The following is a 17,942-nucleotide window of genomic DNA, read 5'->3' as shown; positions in this document are numbered from 1 at the left end:
GATGGTGCTCATGGACTTGGCTCCCTGATCTCCAGATTGAGAAAAATGTCTTTTGCTATCTCTGATGTGTGTCCTGCCCCTTCCCCGAGTGGAGCAGTTCCTGCTCTAAAGTCCATTAGTCAACTTGAGTGATTTAAATAAAAGTTATATAATTTCAAAAATATATTCCGGGGCCAAGAAATACAGAGTGGGCTTCTTTGAATGAAGAAGGTAACTGTCCTGGATGAGTTTTAAAACTGGGAGCAGCTGTTTCCACTGGCATGAACTTCAAGTTCAACTCACTGCTTCCTCAGAGTCTGTGAGAATCTAAGAGAACAACCAGGATTGACTAATAAGAGGCGGGGAATGAGGTAGGGAAGCCTCTGTATAGTCTTAGTATGACGCAGCCCTTTTATTACCAGGGGTGGTACAGGCTTAAGAGGAGACAAGTCAGGAAAGAACAGTCTGTGGGAGCTTGTTCCTTTGTTATTGGATACCAGACACAAACACAAATAGCAAAGGCACGGAAGCAATGGGAAGACATCCCAACCTGGATGACAGAGGACACAGACAATATGGAGCAGACAGAAGTTCCAGGACCTGAAATAAAAGTACAGACCTGACCAACATTTCTGCCTTAGCATGACCAGGCGAAGGTTTTCTGTTGTTTCCCCATCTCATACTCTTTGTGTACTCTCTGGAGTTTTCACCCTTAACTCCTGTGCACAGCAGTCAGTGGTCAGTTATTCTCACCAAGCTCCCCATCTCTTCAGGGGTGCACCAAGCTAAGGAACATCTCATGGAGATGGTTATCCTTGAACAGTCTCCCCCACCACCATTGAAACCCAGACTCTGGAAGTTATCTTCAGCTAAATCAGAACGGCCCTGACCTCCTCTTACCTCACACAATTCTAAAAGGGGTACAGGTCATCTCTGAACTGAAAATGCTTCCATCAGTTTCAACAGTGCAATGTCAACTAAGGGCAGATCTGAGTGGGCCAGGGTTGTGACACTGTGCTTAAGAAGCTGAAGACAGGCAGTGGGACAGGAGAATTCTCTGAAGCGGGAGGACAAAACCGCCTCTGGGAAAACTTACAGGCACAAACACTCGTGGGAAGGAGAGCAGCTTGGGAGAGCATAGTCTCCCAATGTGGGCGGTTCTTTTAAGATGTGTGGTCCATGCACAATGAATAGGAACCTTTTCATTTCTTATTCTCCTTCTAATTGAAGGGGTGTTTCTTGTCCTGTGATATGGTAATCAAGAATCCATGTTTATTAGCAATGGAGGGGATTCAATCCCTTAAGGGTCTGATTACATTATTTAGTAAATCAATAAAACCTACTTGAATTTACTTTTCATTTTACATAAAGTGATTTCAATCACGGGTCTTGTTCTTGAACAAGACATGTTCTTAAATTTTATGCTACAGAGTCACAAAACTAGCAGCTTTTAAATGCTTTAACCTGAAGATATTTTTTTGTTTTGTTTTGTTTTATTTTGCAAATCAAGACAACTGCCTGGGACCAGTAAGGTCATGAATCTTAGAAAAGAACCTATTCCTGTCCCTTTACTAGATCAGTGTATTTCCTAACCACATTCTAAAACTTATCATTATACAGCCAAATGTAATTCTCACCCATCATCAAAGACATCTCTCTTCGCCACAGACAAACCATGACAGAAAACCACAACTGGTCAGAATGCAGAGGCAACTGATCAGAAGTTTGCTCCGTCCCACTGGCTACATCTTCAACACAAACTTCTGCACTTAAAGTTCAGAGAACATCACAGAAGACCTCAGGAAAGATTGTGACAGCCAGAGGACAAGGAAGTCTGCTGCCCTGAGATTGGTTCTCCTAAAAGTGACAGAGAAGCTACACCTATGATACCTAAATGATAGGGCAGCCTAAACAAGACCTCAGCAATGGCACCACCAATAGGTACTTAACCTGTAAGGGGGTGCTGTAGAAATTCCTATAGCCAGTAACCTTTAAGTTACCCACCTACTTGGGTGTGGCCTCTTATACCTTAATTTAAAAAAGCTTTACAGCTGGGCATGGTGGCTCGTACCTCTAATCTCATTTCAAATGTTGTATAGACACAGGACGCTCATGTACTCTTAAGAAGATGGCAGTATTAAAAAGTTGATAACTTATTGATCAATAAGCTAGGTCAGTACTCTCCATTTGAAGATAGCTGCATTTTGGGTCCTTGGAAGCTCATTCTGAAAAGCCTACTCTAGGCTACTGTCCATCACTGTGCATCCACTTAAATAACCTCAAATGATGGACATTTCTGTAATTTCAGACATAAATATTAAACAATTCCATGGCTATGAAATGGGATCTTTACATAGAAAACACAGTCATCCAAAATGTTTGCCCTGGAACTCTGGGGGCTGAACATGAGTATAAGAAGAACAGTTTCTAAAAATGGGTTATGGCTACCATGTAACTCCAAAGGTTGAAATTCCTAAGATCTAAGTAAGCCAACTTACAAGCACTGCTGGACAGAAAGCTCTTAGCATGAGTGGTAATAAGCCTCCATGGAGCCTTCCTTGGGAAGCACAAAGTCTTCAGCATGTAAAAATTCACACCTACAATAGATAACTTCAGATACCGCCATCTGTAGCTAGGAGACCAGACTAGAACCGTGCTTCTACTTCACCAATTCTTAATCATAACTGCTTAGTACTTCTTGTCTCCACTTTCTTCTCTTTATCACCATCTTAGACACTTAACCATTTTAAAACTAGAGTTTTATAAGTATCCATACACTGACTAGTCCTTCTCAGGAGCCACACTCTTGTTTCTTGGATACAGATCTGAATTTGTGTAACCACTTTTCCCCTGCACCTCTCCATCGATCCCCAGACCTGCATGTCCACACCAACTGTTGTGACTGAAAGAAACAGTCAGGGTTGCCTGATACCAATGTTCATGTTCTGATCCTGGAAATGAGGGCTTTCTTGAGGCTTTTTTGGATCAGGATTAAGGGTGAGAAAAAACCATAGGAGCAGAGCAGAAAACTTCTAAACAGGACCAAAGGGAAGGAGTATATTAACATTTAATTTTTTCCTTAAATAAAAAAGAACAGTTCATTCTCTTTATTTAAGAAAGTGTAAATGGTGTAATTCCTCAAGTCAGCAAACTTGTTGCTTATGAAGAGGACTCAGGTTTGGTTACCAACAGTCACGTGGTGGTTCAGAAACATCTGTAGCTCCAGTTCTAGGAGATCTGATGTCCTCTTCTGATGTGTCTGGGCACCAGGCACATACGTTCCACTTACACACATGCAGGCAAAACACTCATACACGTGAAAAGCTAAGACCATAGGAAAAGAAAAGAAAATGCTAAGAATAGTTTGCAGGGAGTGGTGTAAGACCTGGAGAAATGAAAGTGAGGTATGTTAAGAGTTGAATCTGACAGCAGAGGGTGTTAAATTGGGGGTTTTAACCTGAAGAGAAACACGGGGTAAGTGGTGAAAGGTTTGAGTCCAGCTGTAGTATTGGTGAAGCCACTAATCAAGGACCATAATGGATAAGTCAGGAGTTCCTGCTACACAAGGTGGCCTGAAAAGGGTATTGATGGTAAAACAGAAGGAGGATAGACCCAAAAACCATATGGGAGGCATGTGAACCAGTGATCTTCCAGGCTTGACATGGCCACCTGCTCCCTTCAGCTGTCAGTGGCGAGGATTACCCACAGGTGACCTAAACAAGGTTGGGACCATTCACTGTCTTTCACGCTGGAGGAGGGGCTCCATTCCTTCTACAAGACTGATGGACAGTTAATAGTCTTTTCCTGGAGGAGGGACTTACAAGGCCTCCTTTTATTTATAAAACCTGACAACCTTTCTTCACCCAGCTATTAATCTTCATTCTGGTACTGACTCGGTAGGTAGAAACTGGACAATGTAAGGGCAAAAATTCAAGTTCCTGAAGAGGTGGGATTTCTTGTTCTTCGGTTCACAACCAGCTCCAAGTTGCCTGTGTAAGGACTTCCTCACTCATTGGTTCACCAAGGTACACTGGATGGAATTGTTTCTTTGAGTCTTTTGTTGGAGCCCTGTTTGAGATGAGGAAGGGTTTGCTCGCATCTTCTGAGGAAAAGGTCGTTCAGAGCATTTGACTGGACGTGTAGGGGGAGAGGAAGCAGAACAGAGAGAGGACAGACAGAGCCTTCTCATTTCAGTCAAGAGGTATCTAGTAGCACTTACCACTAGGGGATGTGGAACAAGGACAGGTCTGTGGTGGGAAGCTGATATACTAGAGAGGTGGCTCTTGAGTTGACTCTGGTAGCCTTGGTGAAGCTGTTTAGCAGGTGTCATGTTTAGGGACAGGAAGAAGATCTGGGACAATGAAGACTTGGACAGTCTCAGCCCCGTGTATCCTGAAGCCAGGTCACCAAGCAAAAGTGGAGAAGAACAGGCAAAAGGCCTGGAAGTCCATTGAGATTCTTGCATTAGCAAAATGGCATATAGCTGTGTAGGACTCTGGACAAGTGCATGAGCTATTCATGGGGATTCTTAGAAGAATGCTAGCTCACAGGTTTGATAAATATTCCCTGAAAGAATAAATAAGTAAATAAAATCATGGACCTAAATATTATGGTTTAGGTATGATTTGGTCCTGACAGAGCTATGTGCTGGGAGCTCAGACCCCAAAGTAGGTGCTGAGAAATGAGACCGTTCAGAGGTGGGGTCTGGTAGTATAAAGTTGGGGTCTGGGAGCCACATCTCCTGATGGGATAGCATTAACCCTGCCTCACACACGCACTTGGGTCCTGCAGAAGTGGAGAATTCCTGCCAGAATGTTGTGCTAAGCAGCCAAAGCTTTTGCTCAGAAACTCTCTAGTGTACACGTCACTAACTGCACTTCCCTGAGTTCTTGCTGTTGTGATAGCATCCACCATGAGTCTCACCAGGGCTAAAAGATGTTGATACCAAGCTTCTGATCACCTGAAATTAGGAACCAAATAATCCTTTCTTCAAAGCACCCCCCCCCAGTATTTTATTATAGCAGAATAAGACATTTACTTCCTATTTTACTTGAAAACACTAAAAAAAGAGGAAACAGTATAAAGAAAGTGCAGATGAAGCCCGTACCAATGACACCCCATCTTATCAACTGATATGGGATTCCCCTCTGTATGCTATGGATATGTTTTATTACCATTGGTTAATAAAGAAGTTGCTTTGGTCTATGGCAGGGCAGAATATAGGTAGGTGGGAAAACTAAACTGAATACAAATGAGAAAGAAGGCGGAGTCAGGCAGACACCATGTAACTGCCCAAGAAGCAATTGGTAACAAACCATGAGCCTCGTGGTAAAAATATAAAATAATAGAAATGGGTTAATTTAAGATGTAAGAGTTAATTAATGAGACGCCTGAGCTAATAGGCCCAACAGTGTTATAATTAATATAGTTTTGTGTGATTATTTGGGTCTGGGTGGCCAGGAAACACGAGCGTAGGCTCTGTTTACAATCGACAAAGCCATGACTCTTATGGGCACAAGGCCTTTTGCTTTCCCTTGTATAGGAAAATCGCATTAATTAGCACCCAGTCAGCTATTTAAAAGTGACCTCAGTTTGATCTTGACATTTACAAGCAAAAGGAAGTCTTCAGTTATGTAACAAGCTAGCAGTCCACTCAGCCAGCCTGCAACAATAACAGAAGCCAGTGAGTCAGTGTGCCTGATTCCATTCAAAACAAAACAAAACAAAAAAATCTCTTCAGGGACTTGAATTTTTGCCCAGACATTGTCCAAATTCATACCCAACACCCCAGTCACAGAGTGAAGATTAATACCCACCTAGAAAGGAGGGGTCTGGGTTCTGTAATTAAAGAGGGAACTCTGGTTCTAAAATCAATCAGGACTTTGATTAGCCCAGACTGACCCAACGAGGCTCCATATAACGAGACTTCCTAGTGGCGAAGGAACCCATTCCAAACCAAACTGGCTGCGTGTGCCTTTGTGACATTAAAAGTAGACTTCAAACTAGATCAGAAAACAGAAACTCATTCATAGAACCTCCTGCCTTTCTACTGGCACAGGGATCATGACTTCTGAGCACTTCCAGAATGAATACTCCTACCATGCTGGCATGGCTTATTTCAAATAAGCTTGCATCAGGCGGTCTGCTGTTGTATCTGAACAGTAAAGATGAACTTGGACTATTTTATCTGGGAGTAATCCAGCATGCATCAAGATATTTTTAGCCATCCAATACACATCTCACTGTGAAAAACTCTGCTAGAGATCAACCTTCCTTCTATCCCTGAAAGAACATATAAATCCAACACTGAGGTATAAGGTGAGGAAAAAGGGTAGGATGATATTAAGAGGCTTTGATGTGAAATGCTTAAGTACTTCTTGGATATTAGTCAAACATGACATGCCTAATCCTTTGGGTTTCTGTTTCTTTATTGTCTAAGCTAAATAACAACACACATACAAATGCCTGGAGAACCAAGAATAATAATTAGTCAAGTCGATGAAACTCTCCAGAGAGAGTAAACTGCGGGATCGGGATCCTCCCTCTTCTCCTGCTATCTATTTCCTTCCGCTCACAGCCTACACTTGAGCTCCTTTCCCTTGTTTATTGCACACTCCTGTCAAAGGAGTCCTGAAAGGAAAATGTCCCATCTGCTGTGCTTCGGAAGCCTCACACTGAAGACAAAACCTGAGGCCCCCAACAATGGTCTAAGACATTAACTTGGCTGTAGCTCTTATGTTCACACTCTATCATAAGAATAACATACAGAGAGAGAGAGAGAAAGAGAGAGAGAGAGAGAGAGAGAACAGACATAAACACACAGAGAGAAACAGATACACAGAAAGAGAGAGAGAGACAGACAGACAGACAGACACCGAGACAGCAGAAACACACACAGAGTGAGAAAGAACTACACTCTCCATTTTCTCAAGGGCCGGAGACTCCTGGTTAATCTCAGCATGTAGGCTTCCCAGGCAGAATTAAGACCCAGCACTGCCCCCTCAGATTTCTTTAGTGTGGCGCAGAAAATTCCCAAGAGCACGGGAAGCTCTGTGCTTCAGTGCCTGTGTCCTCCCTGCCTATCTTCTTTGAGTGAGAGAATTTGCCAGTCTGTTCAAAGCGGTGTTTCCACTTTTCAGCAAAGTGGTCAGTAAACATCTGTGAAGTCGAGTGCTATGGAGAACAGCAGCAAACAGGAAACCCAAAGCACGTAAGCGTGCACATTAGCTAGCTAAATTTGTCATGATTTAACTTTAGCATCTTTCAAAGCCATTAGAGCCCACATTGGGATCTTGCAAAAAAAAAAAAATAATAAAATCAGGGTGAGTTCACAGGGAGAATGAATAAAGAGGCGGCAGGGGAGACACTGGACTTTTTTGCCTTTACCATTTGGCCTCCTCAGGTTACTTCCAACTTTCTTATTCAGTCTAAGAAAACACTGTACTAAGATTGCAGTGAATCTGTGCCTACCTCTTCGCTGTCGCCCAACGCCAGCAAGTTGGGTATTCTAGAGTTCAGTTCGTGTCACTCTCTCTCTGCTGGCTGGAGACACAGCGCTCTATTTTGCTGACATTTCCTCTGAACACTGGCATACAGAGTTCCCAGGACAATATTTTTTCTGGTTATATTCCCTAGTCTTTTCTATGCTTAGGAGACATCCAGTGGCTAACGTGTCTTTGCAGGGCAGTTATTATGTCAGCTATGTGCACCCAACAGCAAACAGAAAGCTTCACTTGTCTTAGTCTGAGCTGCCGTAGCATATCCCAAATGTACCTATTCTGTGAACTATCATACTACGTTCCAAATGTGTCTATGCTGTGAGCTATCATATCCCAAATGTGTCTCTGTAGCTATCACAGCGTGTCCCAAAGAGTCTCCACTGTGAGCTATAGGCATATCCCAAATGTGTCCCCTCTGTGAGCTATTGTAGTATATCCTAAACATGACTCTTCTGTGAACTACTATAGCATATCCCAAATACGCCCCAAGGGCATAAATATCTTCCCAGAACAATTTGATGACTAAGACTTCCAGGGAGCAGCACCTGCTTCATGTCACATAGGTAACGCCCAAGGGACAGCATTTAGAGTTCAGGAATTAATCAATACATCTAGGACAACTAGTGATTTTATCAGTGGTGTCAAGATGAGCGAGTGATAAGAGTCCACTCATCAACAAGAGGTGCTGGGAACACCGCGTCTCTATCCAGAAAAGCACAGAGTCCACCAGGACAAAACTCTGCATGCACCAGTGTGGTCGATGGGTCAAATACGGAGGCAGAGAGTGCTGATATTCATTTTCCCTTTCTTAATGAAAGGATCCCAGCGATTGTGGCAGAGACAATGTATCCAGCTAATCACTTGTGTTTCTCGTCTCTAATGCAAATACAAGCATGATGGATGCAAGAGGATTAACAGATGTCTCAAGAACAACCATCCCTGCCTTGCAGTTGCTTCTTCTCCCAGTGCTGCCTGACATGTGGACAGACATCACAGTTGCAGGGCCTCTTGGTCCTGGAGGACCTGACACCACATTTGTGAATTCAAAGAGAAGAGCTCAGGCTTCCAGGCGCCTACTGCCACGCTTATTTTACCTGAGGAAACAGCAACATCCACCTTATCCAGGTTGTCTCTTTAGTGCGCTCAAACTGAATCCAAAGCAATAGCATCAATCCACACAGCTGCAGAGCGCAAGACAACACTGAAGAAAATCCTTTTGAGTTCTGGGTTAGCAGCTGCCTTGAAACTAGATGGGGTCTGGATAGAAATGTAAATGATTAAGGCCTGCACCATATCTAGCAAATCAGAAACCCTGGAGGAAGGGCCTGCCAATCTGGCCTCCAAGTTAGAAACCCCAGCTAAGGAATCAAGAGAAATTCTTCTTATTCAGTGCAGGGTAGAGAATCATCTCAGTGTCATTGGCCTGTGTCTACATACTCAAGAACCAGGAGGTTAGTTTTTCTGCAAAAGGACCTTAGCATCAAGCTCTGGAGGGCAACCAGCAGCCTTGGCAATAGCCCATGATGGCGTTTTGTTTGTTTGTTTTGTTTTGTTTTTTCTTTTCTTTTTGTGGTGGGGTGGGCTTCTGGTCCCCCTTTGGCCAACAATTCAAGAGAACTGATGCGCACATGAAATCTCAGAGACTGCGGCAGCACACACAAGACCTACACAGGTTCCAGTCAGATGGGGCTCATCATTGAATGGGAGATAGATACAGGATCCCACCACCAACCAAGAAGCTACTTGCAATCGATACCATCTGGAAAAAGGAAGAGAGTTTTTTTCCAATGGGAAAATGAGTTTTCTTTAATGGAGCATCACTGGGTATATCAACCACACTCCAGGGCAGACCCCACGCCCAACAGAACACTAACTCTGTGGTATTCTGTGTGTGTGGAAGAGTAAAGATTGTTTTGTTTTGATATTTTTTTTTGTCTTAATTGATTTTTATTGGTCTTGATTTCAGTTTTTCATTTTTGTTTTCTTTTTGAGAAAGAGCTAGAAAGAAAGAGAGCATAAAAGTAGGATAGGCAGGAAGGTGATGAGGATCTGGGAGGAGCTGTTGAGAGAGAGTGGACAAGATCAAATACATTGTATTAAAAAAACTTAAAAACAGTTTTTTTTAAAAAAAGAACTGAGGGTCAGTTAAACATATTCGAGTTCCAATGCCAGATTCACCGTTTTCTGATCACATGACATTGGGGAAGCGATGATAGTTGTGAGTTTCATTGCCCTCCCTAATAAGTGGGGTTTATAATAGCAGTGTCCCTTACAGGTCTACTATGTCAGTCAAGGAAAATAGCTACAAATCTAAGCTCTGCACTTGAAATACTGGAAGGACATTAAGAAAGAAGTTAGCTCCCATCTAGGAAGATGGCTCAGGAGTGAGGGTGCTTACAGCCAAGCTGATCACACGAGTTCTATCTTGAGACCCACATAGTGGAAGCAGAGAAACATCTGCAAACTGTCCTCTGCCCAATACACACACATATCTAAACACATACACACATATGCACATAAAGGTATACACGCATATGTATGTGCACATATACATACACACACACACATATACACACATACATGCATACACATACACACAATAAAGGAATAACAAATGAATAAAATAAGTCTAACTATAAAAAAGAAGCAGAAGAGGCTGTGTTCACTCACTGACTAGCGTTTACAGTGTGGTGCAGAAGAGCTTGCCACACGCTGGGATGTACACACGAGCTTAGGTCTCCTCGCATTCACTTTCTGCTTCATCCTCATTATCGCCTCTCTCATTCTCCGCGATGAGAGATTTTCACACAGGGAGACTCCAGAAGAAAGAGGAAAATCCTTCTCTTGGTGTGTATCGTAACTGTCCGACAAGCTATAGGGTGGCGGTTAGGAATGTCATCCAGGACCTTATGGAACATCCATGTCATCAGCTAAAGGAAAAGGATGCCCACCTGGAACAGGAAGTCTGGAAGCTCACACTGCTTTCTGCCAAGGGGAGGCTTTAACCTCTCTGAGAAGTGAATGAAAGGTGAGGTGGGGGGAGGGGGAGGAGCGGAAGGAGTGGAGGGAGGGGAACTGGATAATAAATAAATAGATAAATAAATAAAGGAAGGAAGGAAAAAGTGAAAGCATCATCCGTGCTCTTTCCTTCCAGTTTCTGTCATTCTCCATTTCTTCTACCAAAAGCCTTGCTTTATGGAAGCCATTGTAGGCCCCTGACTGTGTCTTGTCTATGCCTCATCTCTACTGGACAGAAGCAATAACTAGGGAAAATTGAGCCATCCACTTGCCTTCCTCTGAGCTAACTGTTGCGTGGGATCATGACTGTTCTTCCACAGCCAGTGTGTATGGCACACTTAATTACCGTAACTCCCATGTTTCAAGTTACAGTACCTAAAAGCCACCCCAAACTAATTCCAACTTCAACTGGGTCATTACTAAATTCAGCTAACTACAGCTCTCTCTCTCTCTCTTTTCAAAGATAAAGTTAGAGCAGAAAGCCAAAAATCTCAGATTAAACCCTTTGAGAGCTGTGTTTATATTTGATTGATCTGTTTCAACAGCAGTGGCAGAGGCAGCCAGATGCAATAAAATGTTCAACTTAATTAAAAATGTAATATTGCAAATCCCTGTACTGTGTTTTACACATCATTCTTTCCTTCCCTCACAGTGTTACCAGACTCCAGCTAAGTCTACTTTGTCATACAAGTCTAAAATGTCAAGAGCTATGTTAGGACAGCAACGGTTAATGCTGCCCTGCATCTCACCCGGAGTCCTAAGAGGACCCATTTCCCCTCACTACCTGTCCACTGATTCTATTTTCTGTGAGCTACTTCGGAACCAGGCTTGTACACATTTCTTCTCCAAGCAGCTCACTAGCCTCTTACTCAGTAGGAAAAAAGAATTTAGATGAAATCATGTCCATTTTAGCTTCCATTTAATTTTCTAGATGCTGAAAAACTACAGCTATTTATTTGGTGTTGTATCAAGGGAATGTTCCAGTTGCCAGCTCAAGCATTAGGAGTCATTTGTGTCCAATAAAAATACTTTATAAAACACACATTTTATGAATCAATCAAATCTCACTTATTTTAATAATAAAAAAGCAGAGATGAGTGTGTTGAGACACACTTTTAATCCCAGGATTCAGGAGATTGAGACAGAAGGATTACCATGAACTTGAGGTCAGCCTTGGATAAATTGTGAGTTTGAGGCCACTTGGATTATATAGCAGCAACTTGTCTCGGAACAGGGAGCTGGTCATAGAAAGCAAATGATTGTAAAATACACATACATCTTAGTGCAGGGAATTCTTCATTAGTTGCTCATTCAAAACTTCTCTGGAATCCTGGTCTTCCTTGGGGAGGAGTTAGAAATAGTCTTTCATGCCCGTCATTACTATGTATATAATTCATAACTTTGCTGTTGTTTGAGGTTTGTTTTAGGGAAACAGCAGTTGACAAGACGTGGATCTGTGATGGACACTTTCCCTAAAGAGCACCACAGTTTCAGTCCTGACTGACCAAAGTCCTGTAAGAGCCATAGTTTCGACCACATTGATTCACTGCTCCATGAGCAGCCCCCAGACACTACGTTTGCTTTGAAGGTTGAGAAGAAATGACACGCATGCTCCCTTCCTACAAGCCCCTGGAAACATTCCGGTAAGACTCAAATGTGTAAGTACCTGTGTTAACCTAGAAGCCTCATGAAATAATGTCTCCCCAAGTCTATTGAAGTCCATCAAGTCATGAGAATTAATACAGATTTCCAACCTCCAGGGTCCCCTGTCCTTTTCTCTCCAGTCACTTGTGCCAAGTGGGGAGACCCAGCTCTGGGAAGATTTGCACTCTAAGTTCACGACAACAAACATTACATTGTTTATTTATTTGTTTGTTTTCAAAATGTGATACATTAGGAAATGGTACCAGCCCTGGACTGAGAATTTATGATAGCCATATCCACTGTGCCTAAAATCAAGGCCTGCCATATACAGGGAACACCTGCTCTACAATGTCCAGTCAACGTAAGCTAAACACCACGTATGACCTGCTTTGCTTAATTCTACAAAACCCAAGAGGGAAGCCATTATCTGAAGACCTCTCTCCAGAGCAAACTTTCCTAGAACAATCCAAGAAAAATGTGTGGTTCTGCTAGGTTTTCATTCACCTCTGAGTTTATCTATTTATAATGTGAATATCCATTACTTATTCAGGAAAACCACTTATTTAAGAAAGGCCCACCCAACTCCCAGAGGGGCTTTCAGTGAGTGAAAAACCACATAAAGCACAAAAATGCAGAAAATGAAAAGGCTTTAGAGGCTGAAAAAGCTCTTTACAGATTAAAGGAAGTGTTGTTAGACTAAAACAAAGGAGACGTGTGTGTATGTGTGTGTGTGTGTGTGCGCGCGTGCATGTCTGTGTCTGTGTGTGCATGTCTGTGTCTGTGGGTGTGTGTGTCTCTGTGTGTGTGCGTGTCTCTGTGTTTGTCTATATGTGCATGTGTGCGTGTCTGTGTGTGTGACTGCATTTGTCTGTATGTATGTGTTTGCCTGTGTGTGTGTATTTCTATGTGTAGATGTGTATATGTACGTGTGTGTGTGTGTGTGTGTGTGTGTGTGTGCACTTGTGTTGGGTCAATGGGACAGAGGCTAAAGCATTTAACTTGCTGTGCGGCAGCCCAAGCAGCAGATCTTTCCCGTCCCCATGACAGGTATTACCTGTTCCAATAGAGCATTAGCCTTCTCTTCTGCTTCCTTCAGGCAAGTCTCCAAGTGTTCCAGTTGTTCCAAGGTAAACGCCGCCTGTCTATTGACTGGTAAGTCTTCCTTCAAAACAAGAAGCAAGAAGCAAGGTTTTCGTTTTGTTTTGTTTTGTTTTTGTTTTTGGTAAGAATAATTTCCTGAGAACGTTTTGAACAATTTTCTGAACTAAGGACAAGTTTTGTTTGTAGACTCATACCAATCTTTTCTTATTACCAACAAAGTACAGATTGTTATGAGCAACAACTCATTCTAAAGGGAAGGCAAAAAAATGAGGAACAAGGAACAACTTCAGAGCATGGGAATAAAACTGCCCGTGGTAGAATTCGGTTCATTTGCAACTTTTGTTTTCCAAGAGGTTGGGATCAAAGTTTCACATCTGATAGGAAATGTCACCTAAATGCTGTGTGTTGTCACATATGATGGGAAGCACCACCTACATGCTGTGTGTTGAACACTCATCTTTCGGGAAGGTCGTTTGAACTCAGGGATATGCGTGCCCTTTGATTTTTGCCTGTCTGTTCCAAGAGGCACGAGCAAGGGCTATCACGGTTGAGAATGAGCTCACTCTTCCCACACACAGCCTAGCTAATAAGATCCAAACCAGCAGACACAAACCTTTCAAAAATCACGCCAAAGTTTCTACCAGCTATGGGATGAGTAGAGAGTTGGTATAGAATCTAGTTGTAGACAGGACACCAAGCCTTGAGAAATGTCCTAACCATTTTCTAGCTAATGCGGCAACGCTATTCGCAGGTCAGTTTGAAAACTTAGAACAGAAAGCACAGTGGGAGCAAGCACTCTGAACTCTCGGGGTCTGTGTTGTTTTCCTGCTGATGCTCTGGCTGCGCAGCTGTTTCGGATCAAGCTTACAAAGGGTAAACTCTGGTCCTATAGACTCTAAAGATAGCGGCTTTGTTTTTCCCTCTGGTTGATGACGCCATCGGTTTAACATGTGTGCATTTCCTGGTAATACTATAGTGCCATCTGGTGGCAAATGGAACCAGTCATTTAAGATAAAACCATCCTGTTTGGATATAGAGTCTTGAGGCTCTGCAGCTGGCCTAGTGAAATCAAGGGACCACCAGAGGGGCAGGACAAGGAAATGTTTCCAGGATACAACAGCTCTGTCTTCTAGACCAAAGTCTGCCGTGCACAGCTGCATAGCTCTCTCCAACAGTTGCCTGTAGGGGGGACCATCTTAGGCTAGCACAGTGATAGTGTAGGCCATCTGAGTCACCAGGCCCTCTTACACCAGGGTGATTCCGTTATTTTCAAGAGTGGGTTCATGAATGGTCAAAATACAGAGGAGAACTGATTGTGTAGGGCCTAGTCCCAGTGGATGCATTTTACAATATCCCCACAAAGAGAGAGAGAGAGAGAGAAAGAGAGGGAGAGGAGAGGAGGAGAGGAGAGGAGAGAGAGAGGAGGGGAGGGGGAAGGAGGGGGAGGAAGGGAGGGAGGGAGGGAGGGAGGGAGTTTAAGAGTCAGAGGGTTGATATTGTGTCTTCTATAAATGACAGGGAAGCTGTTGAAATTGCAACAATGTGGTTGCCTAAGTAAGACCCGAAACAATGACAGCACCAACGGACATGTCAGAGTAAATGAGGGATTCTCCAAAGCTTCTTTCCACAGAAGAGCTGCAGCAACTAATGGCTGCTGTGACGAAAATCAGTCTTCAAGGACAAGACCCCTGAAAGGTTCTCCACTCTCAGGAGATCAGCCCTAAACACATAGGAGCAACACCAAGTGATCTCCAGTCGGATGTGTTTATAAATGTATGTACGTATATAATGTAACAACGATTTTTTTGTTTGTTTGTTTTTTGAGGCACGGTTTCCTACAGCTTTGGGGCCTGTCCTGGAACTCACTCTGAAGACCAGGCTGGCCTTGAACTCACAGAGATCCACCTGCCTCTGACTCCCCAGTGCTGGGATTAAAGGTGTGTGCCACTACCACCCGCCTAACAATGATATATTTTTTTTTAATGGGTTCAGATTCTCTCAAAAAAAGCAGCTTCAAAACCAAGCTTCTTGGATATTTATACCCAGAGATAAACACAAGCCGTCCAGCATTTTAGGCAGAAAGGGAAAATCATCAAGAGGTCTGATGATCGCACAACACTGTGGGAAACCCTGCTCTAGACTTCTGTCATCAAGAACCCTGATTGCTCTTCGGGCTGAGGAGGGGGGGACTTAATTGGGGGAGGGGGAGGGAAATGGGAGGCGGTGGCGGGGAAGAGACAGAAATCTTTAATAAATAAATAACCCTTTTGTCTGAAGTTTGATCTCAGGAGAAAAATTTTAAAATTTGTGTCAAGATCAGTGAGTACATTCTTCATCCTTTTTCTCCAGACATTCCAAACTTCTCCAACAACAAATGCAGCCACACGGGTAAGAGAGAAGCTCCACAAGGTCAAAACTAAGCAGAATCAAGTGTTATTAAAGATTCAATAACAGAGGGCTTTCATATAAACAATTTTGGGAATTCATCGTGTATTCCAGAGTTCAGCACAGCCTCAGTGAACCATAAAATACAGTCTGTCCCCTCGTCTGCACCCAGGCCCGAGCTTCCCTTCTCCACTTCCTGAAGCATCCCAAGTGTGCCCCTCACTGTCTTACAAGAAAAAGCTTATACAATGGCAAGCTCGTCTCAAAAAGAAGCAACGGCATTAGTGAAATAAAAAACAAAAATCAAGTTAAGAATAAGCAAAACATGAAGTTATGAGATTTGACTGGAGGGGCACTCTGAGTTTCAGAAGCCCTGCAAAGTTAGGATGCAGTTAGTCGCTGTTCATTTCATAGGTTTGGAAGGCAGAAAAGCAGAGATGGGGCTTAAGTTACGAGGATAAGCCCTTGTAAACACTACACTTCTGAACTGCTCATAAAACCGACAGGTGAATGGTACTAATTATCAATCTATTTCATGAAAACAAAAGACTGACAAAAATGCAGTAAAAGGGGACACTTAGACCCTGCTAGTAGAAATGGGAATTAGCCCAGACACTGTGAAAGTCAGCATGGAGGGTCCTCAAAACAAAATTAGAACTATCACATCATCCAGCTTGGGTATATGCCCAGAGTCCAAGTCAGCATACCACAGAGAGACCTGCATGCATATCCATGTTCATTGCAATGATGGTCACAACACCCACGCTACAAAATCAGCTTAGACGTCATCAATGAATGAGCGAATAAAGAAAATGTGGCAGATATACACAGTGGAGCTTTATTTTCCCATAAAGGGGAGTGAAATTATGCCATCGATAGAAAATTAATGGAACAGAAGATCATTTTGTTATGTCACATAAGGCCTTCTCAAAGTGTGACACATTTTCTCTCATGTGTGGAGGAAGGAGGGGAGACTTGAAAGTAAAGGGGACAGTAGGGCTGTGAACGGGGAAAGCGGGAGCTGGAGGGGGCATAAGAAAAGGTAACGGGATGAACGTGATCAAAGCATGTTATAAATAAGCATGGGAATGATAATTAATAAAGAGATGACTGCATGATACCATCCTGCAAAACTGAAAGTTATAACACTGTGTTTACATAAGACGGTGCGGTTTCCTAATGGAGAAGTTCCAACAACTCAATAGTTCCTATTTCTAATTTTAGGTCTTAAATATCTCTACATAAATGCCAAGTCACTCCAAACACATATAGTTATGACTAAACTAAAATACTAGTAAATAATTTTTATCATCAAACATGTTCTTTGATTTCAGTAAAGTGCCAAGCAATTACACAAGTAAGCGTGTATTTGGATTGATAAGTTTATTAATGGAACAAACATACAGAAACTGAGTACAGACGTGTTTGGGGTTGTAGAAGATTCTCACTTGAGTTTAGAGGAAAATATGTATTTCTCTCCCTGTCTGTCCTTGTTTCCTCTAATCTATCTGGGTACTTTCTATTCTCTCACTAGCTCTTACTGACTTTATTTCTGTGTCCTCAGATGACTTTAACTCTTCTGTGTCATCCATCAAACTTCTTCAAACCTTGAGAGCTGGTCGAAGGTCCCAATGGACACAACTTGAGGTTTTTCTACTCCTAGCCTGGCTGTGTGTGCAGAGGTCACACAGGACTTTGCTGAGCCCTTAGCCAAAGCCAAATAAATAACTGTTGATTGAACAGAGGCTCAGCGGCTCAGAGAAGGCTGTACCAGAGCAAGCTGTCCTTCGCGCTGAGTGTTGACAATGGCTTCTTTTAGCAATACTTTCCATGTATGCTGCCTCTGACTCTAACAGAGTTCACGGTCCCAGGAAGTTCTGCTTGCCAGGGTCAGGGGTGAGAAGAGGTAGCAGAGGGCAAGATTATAGCCTTGGGGGTTAGGTGATGGTGGGGCTGTTAGAAAGAAAAAGCTCTAATCAAGTAAAATAGGCAAGCACTTCAACAGATGACACCTTCAATAAATATTAATAATTTCATTAAACCAACTTAAAGGAATAGTTTGCCACTCTCTCCTCCACTGCTCAGGGTCCTAGCTGGGGTCTTCCCCTTGGACTCCCGGGAACCCCTTCCAGAGCCAAGCCTCTTGCCAACCCCAAAATGGCTCCCTCAATTAAGATATCTCCTTCCCTGCTCCCATATCCGTCCTTCCTCCATCTCAACCATCCTTGTAATCAGACTGATGACAATCTTGAATATCACCATAGAACCTTCATCGGGCATCGGATGGAGAGAGAGACAGCGACCCACATCAGAGCA

General features: G+C 43.0%; 1 protein-coding gene across 1 annotated transcript in view; it reads right to left on the bottom strand.

Moving 5' to 3' along the window:
* Ccdc192 (coiled-coil domain containing 192) overlaps window positions 1–17,942 on the bottom strand; it is a 202,399-nt gene that overhangs the window by 158,282 nt on the left and 26,175 nt on the right. Inside the window, 1 exon segment of the mRNA XM_026783639.1 lies at window positions 13,195–13,302. Within this exon segment, the coding sequence (XP_026639440.1) occupies window positions 13,195–13,302 (108 nt within the window).

The sequence above is a fragment of the Microtus ochrogaster genome, chromosome 18 (assembly GCF_000317375.1).
Source record: "Microtus ochrogaster isolate Prairie Vole_2 chromosome 18, MicOch1.0, whole genome shotgun sequence".
NCBI lineage: Eukaryota > Metazoa > Chordata > Mammalia > Rodentia > Cricetidae > Microtus > Microtus ochrogaster.
The sequence above is the reverse complement of the archived record's forward strand: the minus strand, read 5'-3'. Positions and strand labels throughout refer to the sequence as shown.